This window comes from Anoplophora glabripennis, unplaced genomic scaffold, assembly GCF_000390285.2.
Source record: "Anoplophora glabripennis isolate ALB-LARVAE unplaced genomic scaffold, Agla_2.0 scaffold113, whole genome shotgun sequence".
NCBI classification, from domain to species: domain Eukaryota; kingdom Metazoa; phylum Arthropoda; class Insecta; order Coleoptera; family Cerambycidae; genus Anoplophora; species Anoplophora glabripennis.
This window is the reverse complement of record NW_019416240.1, coordinates 172,683-186,395: the sequence shown is the minus strand read 5'-3', so window position 1 is coordinate 186,395 and position 13,713 is coordinate 172,683. Positions and strand designations below refer to the sequence as shown.

General features: G+C 33.3%; 1 protein-coding gene across 8 annotated transcripts in view; it reads left to right on the top strand.

Moving 5' to 3' along the window:
- The window catches only part of LOC108905970 (serine/threonine-protein kinase tousled-like 2), a 206,045-nt gene that overhangs the window by 169,470 nt on the left and 22,862 nt on the right, over window positions 1-13,713 (top strand). For all 8 annotated transcript variants that reach the window (XM_023455863.1, XM_023455858.1, XM_018709070.2 and 5 more), the window contains one exon: window positions 12,397-12,487. In XM_023455863.1, the coding sequence (XP_023311631.1) occupies window positions 12,397-12,487 (91 nt within the window). The remainder of the gene's footprint in view (window positions 1-12,396; window positions 12,488-13,713) is intronic.

Below are 13,713 nucleotides of genomic sequence, written 5' to 3'. Positions count from 1 at the left end.
CTTACAAATGTTCGAAAATTATTTCCTCTCTTCAGTCAATTTGTTCGTTTGAGTTCAGAGGACGATAGAAGATTTCATCAATATACCGGGTGGGCCATTTTGGTGATGCATGTATTGGGATCTCGAAAACTATTTGTTCAGGTTTTTGTTTTTTTTATTCTCTAAAATCTTTGTTGTAACAACTTTTTGCAAGGGATTTCACTCAGATTTTCATTTCAACTTTCTGGTTCCGAGAAACCACCCTCGCTCCCCTTTACAACTGTTTCCTATTTGTTTTCGACGGGTTATAGTTCTTTTTTGTACATACTTATAACTAGGGCTGTTAGAACTGAGCTGCAGGGCATAGGCGTACGCATTATTTATTTACAATACACCACCAACGGATTACGCAACATCCGCACGATAACAAAGACAACAGTATACTAACGTGACGTGAACGTGAAAAGCATTCTGAGGCAGCCGCTCATGCATGTCTCGGTTGACTCGCTTGGCACGCCATTGAATTGCGGCTCTCTCTACTGCCTTTGTTATAACTATTGAAAAATTTAAAAATGCTCTTTTTATTCAGCATAAAATTCACTATTCGCCCATAAGAAAATATAAACTTGACAAGGAAATAATGATGGTGTGTTGAAACCGAAACGTTGAATAAAAAATTCGAGTCAAAATGTCGGCTTACTCTTTAGCCGTTTAGGTTCAAGTACGTTTTATATTTTCTTAACACCTTTTTGAATATTAATTATTTGATAATAACCAAAAGGATGAAGAAAAAGCGCAAAACAAGAAAAACTTAATTCTGTTAGAAACATAGTAATAAGTAAATGTAGATGAAAGTGACATTTTTTTAGTTAGGACACAGAAAGAATGCAAATTTTATCGGTTTATTTCTTTTTACTGATATAATAAAAATCATATTAAACAAATATTATTTTTATGCCTTTCTCGTAAAGGATGTAAAAAAATATATTATTGTGTGTGCTACAGCTAGTCCGTCACCGGCAAACCAAATAACCTAAATTGTTTTCATGGGACAATTTTTAAGGAGTCTTATCTGTTATCCATCATATTAAAAAATAATTAAATTATTTATTTTATTTTTAAATTTAAGTCATTAAAAAAAAATTCAGGGGCATCCTTTAGGGGCCTGTATCTCCGTAAGGGGTCCTTCTAGGGGAAATTTTTATAGGGTTTTGTCATGTTATTTTAACGTCTCCGAGAGCTTGCCCACATATTCTAGGACACCTTGTATAAATTTATTAATTTATTAAATCGGTTGTACAATGTTATTAAATCTAAATTAAGCTTATTAAAACAAAAATTTTGTTCCTTTGATTTAAAGGATACAAACATTTGAGTATAGTCACCATAACAATGGATTATTAATTCAATATGTGAATGAACATCTGTTGTGTGTAGTACAAATAACAAGGGACCTAATATAGACCCTTAGGGTACACCATTTTTAATTGTACTTCACTTGATAGTACATACTTTATTTTAACTACCTAGGTACTTACGATCAAGTAAATAAATAATGTTTAAAGCGTAATAATGAATCATTGGAGACACCATAATAATTCAATTTGGTTATCTTATATATAAAATTCTCGTGTCACAATGTTCGTTCCCGTACTCCTCCGAAACGGCTTGACCGATTCTCATGAAATTTTGTGAGCATATTCAGTAGGTCTGAGAATCGGCCAACATCTATTTTTCATACCCCTAAATGTTAAGGGTGGTCCACCCCAAAATTTTTTTTTTAATTTTTTGGAAAAAATTTTTTATTTTTATTTTTTTATGATGTGGCTTTAAAAAATACATACAATCCTAAATTTTCACCCTTCTACCATCAACCCCTATTTTTTAATAGCGATATTAGTAATTCAATAATTTTCAACCCCGGTCGATAACTGATCAATTATCACTTGATCATTTTTTTATCCCCGCCAGGCGTCGACCGGTGTCACTTCTGACCCAGTAAACAGAACGGAGTAGGGATGAGATCTCTCTCACACAATAAGCCGTTTCTCACTCTCTACAGTTTTCGGCCATTATTATTATTGTTTGTGCATCAATCGTAATAGTGACGTTTACTATTAACATTAATAAAAAAATATACACGATATACACTGAATAACACTAAATATAATATAGATGGTAGAAGTGAAATTTCTTTATGAAAAATCTACTAAAATAATCCTAGGAATAATTTATATGGCAAAACAACGTTTGCCGGGTCTTTCTAGTAAGAGTATATTATAGTTAAGACAATCAAACACTTTTGAATAGTTTGGCATTACACTTACAGTAATCATATGGTTTTCAATAGAAGGCAACATATCATCAGTTATATCCAGCAATTAGTGAGAATGAAAGAGAATAAATCGAGAATAAAGGAAAATTTCGTATAAGTATATTTCGTATAATTTATACAGAATGGGCCACCAGTAACGCCTCGATAAAGACACGTGGATATATCTTACAAAAAAAATCGATAAAAAAGAAAACGGCACTAATATCTCCAATACCGTTAGAGAGAGGTATAGGTAACCTATACACAGTTCGAAAGAGTTTTAAATTTCCTAACTTTCAGAGTGAAAATATACTGGGTGTCCAGTTTAAAGGTGTCCAGGTATTGCCGTTTAAAGTTCAGAGAAGTATTCAGCAGTTTTTTGAAGACCCTGTACAATACTAAGTGACGACAATATAATAATTTATAACTTCAAGGATCGAAAGTACACTCCAAAATTATTTTTTTATTGCTAATATTAAATTTCTACGCTAAGCCTGCATTTTCACTTAAATATTTTTTGACGACGCTTTCAAAAATGCAGTAAAATACAGGGTGTTCCATTTAAAAATACATAACTATGATATGGTGCGCTTTTCCTGGACATCCTGTATATTTGAAAATATTTTTAAAATGTAACCGTAATCAACCTACGCATACCTAGCGACCGAGGACTTACTAGTGGCCCACCCTGTATATAATATAATTTCGTATTCGTTCGTTTTGTATTTAAATATAATATAATTTTATATTTATAATATAATTAATATAACATAATTTCGTATAATAAAATATCGTATAAGAGTAGGTATACTACAAATACAATAAATGGCTTTTTCCTTGTCCTATTTGTTCTCAAAATGATTGAATGCTCATAAATTCTATGTATTGTTGCAATATTTTCGGAATGTTCTATCCAGTCATTTTATAACCATTGGCCAAACGATTGTAAAGCATATAACATATGTACCATATTAATATACTACCCTAATCATTTCCGAAATATGTTATCCGAAGAAGTATTTTATGTTCATTATTATTTTTGTCTTGAATATTAAATTACATGACACTGAGTTTATCAGAAAAAGCGCACCTTTTCGAAGATTCTCGATAATTCTTCTCGCTAGCAAATATTCTCCAATATTCGTAAACGTTACTGAAGAATGAACGAGAGCTCCCATTACTAAGCAAATGTACCTACAGCGGAAACCTGACTGTCTTGTAAGAAGAATATTTTATTTATTAATTAAATTGAATAGACGATCTTTCTAAAGTTTTTTAAACTCTTGATAAATTGCGCGTAAATCATTAAGATTAAAAATGATTTCATCAGTATCAAGTAAACAACTACGTATTTGCAATTAATAGAAACATTTGCTTCCAAACAAGGAACTGTTAATTATCCACAGAGAAATTATTTGCAAAAATTTACTGTAATACCTAAAGAATGATTAAAAATTTAAAAACATGTAAAGGTGTCGGGCATCATCTTCAAATTAATTGGAAATACATGTTATTGGGTGGTCAAAATAAGAAAAAAGTCATCAAGAATTCTGGGAACTTCGAGATACAATCGGAATCTGAAAAAAATTCTCTTAATGTTTGATGCAGAATCATGATATAAATAACGGGAGCCACTCTCACTAAAAACTCCCGAAATTCATTCATTCATTCCATGATTACATTATTCTTTCTGGGGTTTTCACATTTCTTCAAAGGATATATTTTTTTTATATTAATTTTGCAATATCCTGTACAATGTCCGGTATTTATACGCATTTCATCCTGAATGAGTTACTGATGTTTCAGAATATCTATACCTATAGAGTTATTTTGCTAATGAATGTCTTGGAAACAATATAAGATAAAATAACAGTTCAATTAGGAAAGACATTTCTGTAACTTAATTCATTTATTTAAACAATTCTTTGCAAAGAACTAATTTAATCTAACTTCGTCACTAACCATTTAGAGAAAATGTCGAAATTTTATTTTAAAACTCATTGGATGCGTCAGCTGTGGTTCATCGATTTGAATCACAGTGTGACGTCTTTGGGGCTCTGAGTATATCATCTGAAAATATAATTATATAATTTCATAGGTATATTGAAAGCAGCATCTCATACTTGTGGAATGAATACATCAAATTAAATAGCTTTATCGCTACTTCATTCCATTTAATGTGTAAACAATTACAAGGCAAATTTTTCCCCATCATTTTTTTCCTCCATGTACAATTTTGGATCGTATCATGATCAAGAAACCTTCAGGTATTAATTATTCCGTGATGATTATTACCAGTCACATAATGAAATCACTGTTGTAGTTATCCTAATGAGAATCTTAAACGAAATGTGACTCAGGATCTTGTTATTGCTATTTGCTGAAAAATTCTAATCTGGTAAGATATTATTAATAGTCCGATGACGCAAATCGGCATTATTTCTGTTTGAAATCACTCGTTGTGCTGCACCAAATTTCAAAGGGAATTGGTAGAATAATTTTCCAGTTTAATGTTACATAAATAAAATTCAATTACAAAAAAATGTATGAGAGATTAAGCATGGAAAAAACAGACCAGATTTGCTTTTGGTGTGGAAAATGATTATTCTAGATGACTGTAAGTTTTTTTTTCAGTTCTATTTGGTACCATATTCGTTATATTGTGACTAACAAAAAAATGTCATTGGTTTCTCACAAATATAATTATCTTTAATGTTTTGATCCCGACCACGACAACTAGGTTGGTGAAATAAATATCCAACTAATGTTTCATCGCTATTAAAAGCATTTTATGCTTTTCTGGTGTTATTCCGACAAAATTATCCTATACATTTATGAATTGAATTACTTTGTGAATTATGAAATCATATACCACTTTCTAAAATTACTTCTTAAAATATTCAACAGGGACTAGCTCTGGTATTGAAACTGGTCACCAGACGGGGCATTTTGGTATTTAACATTTAATTTCCTTCAATCTGTGAAATACTTATTCTGTTATATCCAATTCTACAAATTCTGTTGGTAAAGTACTGTTTGCTTTGTGTAATAACACCGAATTTGCGTACATATGCACATCACTCCATTCGGCATCGAATCTGCGTCAGATAAGATAAAAATTGTTATTTTTATCTGTGAGAAGGGCAAATTTAATTTATTATCCGAATCCAAACACAGACCGCCATATGTATGTGCGCCTCAATATTTTTACAAACGGATTTCGACGTAAGCGCCGATGTATGTATCACACTGCCGATGAGTGTTTGCTTTGCAAAAGGATGTTTTGCGTTTACGCTTCGAATCGCGTGATTTTCTCCAGTTGTGTCGTTATGTTGACATTTAAAAGTACACGGGATGTTAACGTTTAAAAAAAGTGTTGGAGTTTGTTTTCAATTAAACAATAATATTTAACATTTAGTAACTGTCAGAGTAAAAACAATAACGGCTTCAAAACAAAAATACAATCTTGGCGCCATCGAAGACAAGGGTATTGATTATATGATTTAAGTCATTACCACCTGGATTACCAAGGCTTCACATCTGGCGTGCTATTCTATAGTAACATTACTATTACTATGCGACAAAAGTCGGTTGTTAGCTTAATTCAATAATTTCTGCAACTATTCCATTTTAAATAATTTTATATAAAGAGCATCTCAGAAAGATTGAGTGTCCGCTCGAGTATAGACTCCTAGGATCAAAATAAAACAATTTAGATCAACTCTCCTACTCGTATATAAAAAAACTCGATGCCTACGGCTTAACCAAACATCTTGTTCACGTGATGCGCAGATCAAGAAGAGAGTCCACAGTATGAGTTGAGAAACACAGACGAGCCGGCGAAGCAAGAAGAGCGCCAGAAGAAAGGGCCCTGGCCGGCGGGGCCCAGCCAGGACAAAAGGAGGTCCCACAAAGCGCCTACACCGGCCGCATTTGCGGTCCGGGTAGACGACGGATGGGGCCCACCTACGAAGGCTGTCCAGGCCTACACGAGATGTGGCAGGATAAAGAGGGATAATCCCCCTCGATCCCAAATCATTGAGGCCAATTTCTAGCCATGGAATAATGGCGCGAATTGAGAAAGGCAGGAGACCTTAATGGTAGGACGGTAGATGAGCTCCGGTGCTAGTTTACCACTACGCAAATGAACTCGTGGAAATGAATGAAAAAAATGAATTTGTCAAACTAAGATAGCCCGCTATGTGGTACCAGGAAACAACATTTTTTAATGTCACTCAAAACTGCTGTAGTTAGAGACAGTACATGTTTCTGTTTGATTATATAATATTTCCTGAATATATAATGAAATAGCATACAGGGTCTTATTCTTTGAGAGTCTCCACCTCCTTGATAATCTCAACTTTTTTATGCATACATCATGTCAACCTATTTACATTTTTTAATACATTAATTTCCAAGCAATGCTTGTATTTTGTGAAATTTTGATATATAATATGAATTTCAAGTAAAAAAGAAATATCTGGCCTTCATGTACTCAAATATACGAAAACTTTGCTTTTCTGTTTAAAGGAAGTATTCTGTATGTAAAAATAAGACAAAACATCCTACAATGCTTTCTAACGATGTCCAGTCTAGGGATATAAAATAAAATCCTTATTTTTAAACAACCGTAGTGTCCTTTGGAATTATATTACAAACTATGCTCATATAAAATTTTTATGTGTAGAAAAAGAACGAAATCTTTGAACACTCTGTGTTTCAGTATAGTTAATAGCGAAAATGTATCTTCTTTATTCGAATGTTAAAATTAGTTATTATTACAAAATGTAAATTAGATAAATATAGGAGTACCTAGGCATAGAAAAGATATGGGATGCTCAAGAGGGTAGAACCCCTCAAAAATAACACCCTGTATGTATTTTCTGCCCTATTCAGATATGTGTTACATTCAAATAAATAGAGTTGTACGTAGAGATTTACGGGCAAAGATAAGAAATGCTTTTTTGACCCTAACTCCGGAAATGCTTCGAAATGTGTCAAGCAATTTTCGTCGTAGAATTGCTCAATGTCTATAGAAAAATGACAGACATTTACTAGCGGTTACCTGTTAATTACTAATTTAACTAGATCTTTATTACTTTTGTTAGAAATGCACGATGTTAATTTATTGTTTTGGAGACTGCATGCTTGTGTTCTTGTTGTCTTCTCATAATTTGTATTTGTTGTTCTTTCAAACCTCTCCTTCAGTTTTACAAATCACTTTGTACGAGGATGTCTTTGTAAATCTCGATTATTAGTTTGGTAAATACAACTTGCCAATAAACAGTTACCATGAGTTTACTAATTATTCTATTATTTATTTACTAATTCTTCTTTAGAGTAATTCATTTCACAATTATTACTGTCGCTTTTCTATTAAACCTTATGTGAATCGAAAATTTTCCAGATTATCATTTCACAGGAGCCTACTACGTTATTTTACATATAAACTATTTGTAAACTTCGCATTTTTTCATAGAAATGAGATTTCATGAAAAACTAATGAATTTTGGTATAGGAGCAGGTATAACAAAGTTGTAGAGAATTTAATTCTGCATCTCATGGTATGAAAATATACAGGGCGTTGCGTTAAAAAAATCGAGATTTTTCAATTTTTCAATTGGCAATTTTAACATGATATTTTGGTCACCCTGTATAACGCAGGCCAGTTTTTGGAGCATGATTCGGAAGAGTCATCCTTACTAAACATCTGATAGTATGGGCTTTTAGTAGCTATTAGTATAACCTGTCAGTATCAGAAGATGTAAGCAACCAATACCGACTAGAAAAACCTTTCAAGCGAGATATCTCAAAAACTGTGAATATTTTAATAGAACTATTCTACACAAAGTACCCTTTATTTTTTATGTAGAAACCGAAAAAAATAAAAAATGTGTTTCCATTTAAAAAATCAAAGTTGGTGTTTGTCCAGGAAAAGTGGAACGCCCTGTATAGTTGAATATATTTTTAATTTGTACATTCCGCGAAATGTGGCAACACAGTTAAAAGAAAAATCCATATATTCCTCATTTTAACATAGATATCGGACTTTCCCGCACTAGTGGGACACGCTGTATATCAACAAATAAAGTTGTAAATTTGAGGTTAGGTTTAGAGTGACAGCAGCAAAATCGGCATTCTACTTGCTGTGTATTTCTATTAGCTGTTTTACATTGACAATTTATTGATGAATAAATTGACGAAGTTCTTCATGAATTAATTCACGAATTTATTGGTAAACAGTGTGGTTTTACACTGCTACAGACTTTGTCAAGTTTTTTGACGTATGAATCAGTTCTACCAATGAATCAAAGAAGCAAATAAATTTCATAAATGTCACTGTTCCACTCATAATTGTAGTGATACAACAGCGGTACCGTTCTGACACATATTATATAAATATTACTTTTTGTAAGTAACAAATCAGTAAAAACAATGCAAAACTAGCACGACGCCACACAATTATTTACATATTCCAATAACATAACCTCATTACTGATCTGAGGCTGGAAATCTGTTGGATTGGTACTTCCGAACTTCACGAAGAAATTGACGAAAATTAGAAACATGCTCTAATTCGTCAAGAACTTGATGAATAAATTCATGAAGTTATTTGACAGCAGATTTGGTGCATTACACTTGTCCAATTTCTTGATGAAGCGACTTCATGAATTAATTCATCAATAAATTGTCAATGTAAAACAGCTATATGCGAAGAAAGTAGTATTAATAATGGATTCATCTCTTGAGAAACGAAAGTTAACGTTGCAGTTACGGTGCTCGCCAATTCTACGTGCTGACATTATTTCATAAAAAACTGAGATTCGTCATTTACATTGTCATAAAACTGTTCTAGAATAGTTCTATTTCAAATATTAGAACATGTTAGGTAGCAGAATCAGACAACAACGTGTGTCACACGTCATTATGTATTACGGCGAAGGAAATGACAGATTAAGTAAAACAGGAACTAATTTCCATTAAAAGTTATATCTTTTACATTTTGATGTAGCTGATTCTCTTAAATATTTCCACAAGTTTGTAATTGTGTATATCATTTGATATTTTAAAATCTAAATATGCAACGTTACTCTTGGAATTTACTTTTCAGTTACATAAGGAAAAAGCTTCATTTTCGATTGGAAACTTCGTTAAACAGCAAATTTTTTAAAACGTATATTTCTAACTCGAATTCGCAAGACTAATTATAGTTTTAATAAACAAAGTCATAGTGCCACCAGTCACTACCGAAGTCACGTCATGTGCCAAACATTGGAACCTTGGTAATTTCAAATCAAAATACAGTTAAGCTGTTATTTGAAAACAATGTCTTTCTTTTATTTTCATCCCTAAACTATAGCTACAAAGGAATAATTATTATCATTGCGATTTACGTATTTTACTCATAACCAAAACATTCCCTTCGTAGTTAGCTCTTGAAATCGACCCCCGTTCTCCTGTTCCGTTGTATTTCTAATACTCTTGGCCAACACACATGAATCACCCCTACCGTTGGTAGCACAAAAAAAAATATAAATCAATACCCCAATGCCACGGTAGCAGACCAGAAGGGCAAGCGCCGGCTTGTCTAAACCCCCCCGAGGTACATGTTCGCATCTTTTAACAGCGACATAATGGGGTGGTTGCAGTTAAGCATTTATTTATTGAAGCCCTTCATATCCCGGTATCAACACGTCGTAGCTTTCGTGGGGATGTTCGGCTTAATCAAGCCGTAAGGCCGCGGGGACTCTCGGAACAACTCGTTTGTTATGGAATATCGTTGAACGCAGGTAGAAGTAATTTTTATATTTAGTTGTGATTTTACAAAACGGCGATAAGGATTGTGTTTTGATGTATCGTTTTTGTTTTAATATCCTGTTGTTTAGGGCTAACAGCGATAACTTTAAAGGAATTGTTTCAAGGTCACTCATTCAAGGCGATCCTACTTTTCTTCTTCCTCCTCTTAGGTCTTGTCCTCAGATAAGAGTTTCTTCAACAGTGTGAAGTTATGTTGTCTAGATATGCTTCTATATTAATGTAATTGTAGTTATGTATTTGTTTAAGAGATTATAAATTTACTGATTCCATATTGTTTTGTGTAATGTGTGTTATCTCTGGATGAGAATGATTTAAAAATAAATGTTGTGAAAAATATTTGCGGTCAGTTTTCTTGCAATAAGATAATATGCTGATATTACTTTAAAGTAAGCTTCGCGTTAGGTGGAATTGGATATAAATAACTTCAAACTTGCTAAATATTTGCAATGGTAATCTTCATATTTTTGATATTTACCCAATCCTTAACCAATATCAACGCCCAAATTAATGTTCGCTACAGATTAAAATCTAAAATTTAAGGTGAGGTAACAGCGGCGCAATATTCATAAAAATCAATGTAATGTCAAAGAGAAATATTTAAACACAGATGAAATTATTAATTAACAATGATACATAATCAGATGGATTCTTATTGTTGTTGTTTATGACACGAACAAACTTCTACTAATTTATCAGATTTAAAATAATTTCATTACAATCAAATAAAAAGTCACTTGGTTTGTGGAGAAGAAAAGTAGATTTGAAAAGCTGTCCGTTTTTTGATCGAATGTTATCTGTTACCCTTGAAATAACCAGGTACTGTAACATAGTATTGGTTATTCAGTAAACCCTATATAGTGTAGCTATTATTTAAATATTTTCTGTTTGCAGAAAACTCTTGAGGACACAGGGCCTGATTGATAAAACATAATTTGGTTGCGTTTTGTGATTCAAAGTATATACGACACTTCGAAATTAGTGTTTTTCCGATAATTCGGGAATTATCGGGAAAACATTACTTAATTTGATAATTTGTGATTACGTGAATCAGTTTAAAATTGCGCCATTCTTGCCTAATTTGCTCAACATAGATATTTTGAATTAGACTGAAAGTTTCAACCACAGTAAGAACAAAATAAAAGGTCACGATAAGATAAAACCGATGTGGTTAATAAAATAAGTCGTAACATATCTTGTAATCATTTTAGTAGAAAAACATCAGCGACATTTTTTAAATAGTCAGATTTCAGTCGTTTTCCCTTCGCAAAACAACACAAATGGTGGATTAATATAAAATTACTCCCGATTTTGCTTAATATTTTTCCAATTCAGAACACGGGCAACAAATAAAAGCTCTACTTTGTACAGTACGTGAAAAATAACACGGTATCCCAGATAATCTATATTGCCATGCCTGAAACATTTTCCAACGCGATCTAAGATGGTCCCAGATCCTAGAAAACAGTTGAACGTTGGAGAACAGTCGAGTTTGTTTACAATATTACACTGTACGTCTATTTTTTCGATCGGGTTTCTAATAACAGCATAACTATCCATCCAGAGGTCGAGTTCACGTTATCGCCCTCTCCTTCGGAAATACTTTGCAGTGTTTTGTTTCTCGATTGACGACCCCTTGCCGTCGACGCTCCTTCGTCAAACATCCCGAAGAACAAAAATCCTCCCTGCGTGTTCATTCTAATTTGGTGGCATTTCTACTCTCCTGGCCCAGTGACTCATGTCTCAGTTTTGACGGTACTGCGGTGCGTGCCAGTGTGTGTGTTTGGAAAAATCGAGTCGCCCAGCCGACAAATTAAACGGGATTTCGAGAGTGTCAGGTAAAATTATTGCCAGTTGTGTTTATTAGCGCTGCCCCGGCCTGAAAACATCGGCCACAACAAACGTATCGCCGGTGTTTCTGACACAGGAGCATATTTTTACAGCCGAGTTGTATCATTTTTATCTACTTGCGTATTGTACAGGCGACGTCTATTAAGTACGAATTTTTGTCTGTTGGCACCGCGAGCAGAATTCTAATACGCGCCGTCTATTTAACTGTAACAACAGCCGGTGGTTCGCACGAATCAAAACGTGGCAGATTTCTTTATTTCGTACTCTTGCACACACATACATACACAATTACTTGAATATTTACTTCGGGACGTAGTCGGCTACTAGCCGTGCCGAAAACGTCGGCCGCCGCACGGCCGACTCGGATGTGTTGCAAGTAAAATCTTATTCCTAAGTGTGTTCCTGTGGAAAGTTCAATTTCGACGTTTCTGTTTCAGATGTCAGCTGGATCTCAGATACAGATGGCACCTCAGTCTACAGTAAACGCTACCCAACCCGTACATAGCCAAGACTCCAATATGAGTACAGGTACAGTTTTCCTTTTACTTTATTTTCCCTCGTACAGGGCGTTGCGTATGTTGTGGCTACTCTAAAATCGAAGCCCAAACATACATACCCTTTTATATTAAAATGGAAATGTGGTAGATACAAAGAGTAAAATGTACTTCGTTATTCGTTTGTCACTTATGGTTTTAAGGTTATGTTTACGTAAACAACTTACTACCTTTATGTACAATTATTTTCACAGAATTATTGGTTGCGGTAACAATACAGACGCATTTCTTTGTAATTACTTATTAAGTAATGAATATTCGAAAGTAGTTCCTTTAATTATTGTTTAAACTATCTCTGTTGACATTTGATAGTAAGCGTGACGTCAAGATATACCAACCAATTGCTGTGAAATCTGCAATGAACTAGCTGTTCAGATTATAACGTTCATTTTTATTAAATCCCAATTTCCTCCGAATAATTAAATTAATATATCAAATCAAAATCTGCTTGTTGACATTTTTCAAAAGAATGCCTATACCGTACGCGCCTAAAGTATGGAATAAATTCAGTAAAAACGAAACAAATTTTTTTTGGGAAAAATCCTCGAACAGGTCGATTTTTAATTTAAAAAATACATATTTTAGCATAAAAAGCGATTTTCAACCGTCATTTGTTTTCGAGTAATGACGTTATCGACATTTTTTTTAAATAGCAACCCCCTATTTTTTTTTTTTTTGGTTCTGAAAGATCGTTTCATTGTCGATGCGACAGTATTAAAATGTTGCCATCTTACATAGGAAAGTTTTCGAGTAAATGACGATTGAATGTTAGAAATTCCAAATCAATTAAACTAAATCAAAAACGTTATCAAATTTAATTTTTCGAAATGCCTAAAGTTTTTTATGGATCACGTAGGTGTAAACCTTTACAAAGTGCTACTGTCATACCGACTTTCTAAGTATTGTAAGCGATATAAAAATTATTGTTGAATTTAAATTATTATAACACATTTAACTGTCACACAAAGAATTGAAATTTTAATTCTTATCGGATGCGGGGATAAGACTAGAACGCAGCAGGAAGTTTGCGATTTATTTAATGAAAAACATCCAGATCGCCGTATCAGCCAATCAACAGTCAGTAAGATAGAATCTAAATTTAGAGAAACTGGCAATGTTGTAGATATTCCAAAACCTGGACGTCCAAGCGTTAGTGAAGATCACAAACAGAACATTTTGATAAGTATGGTAGATAATCCT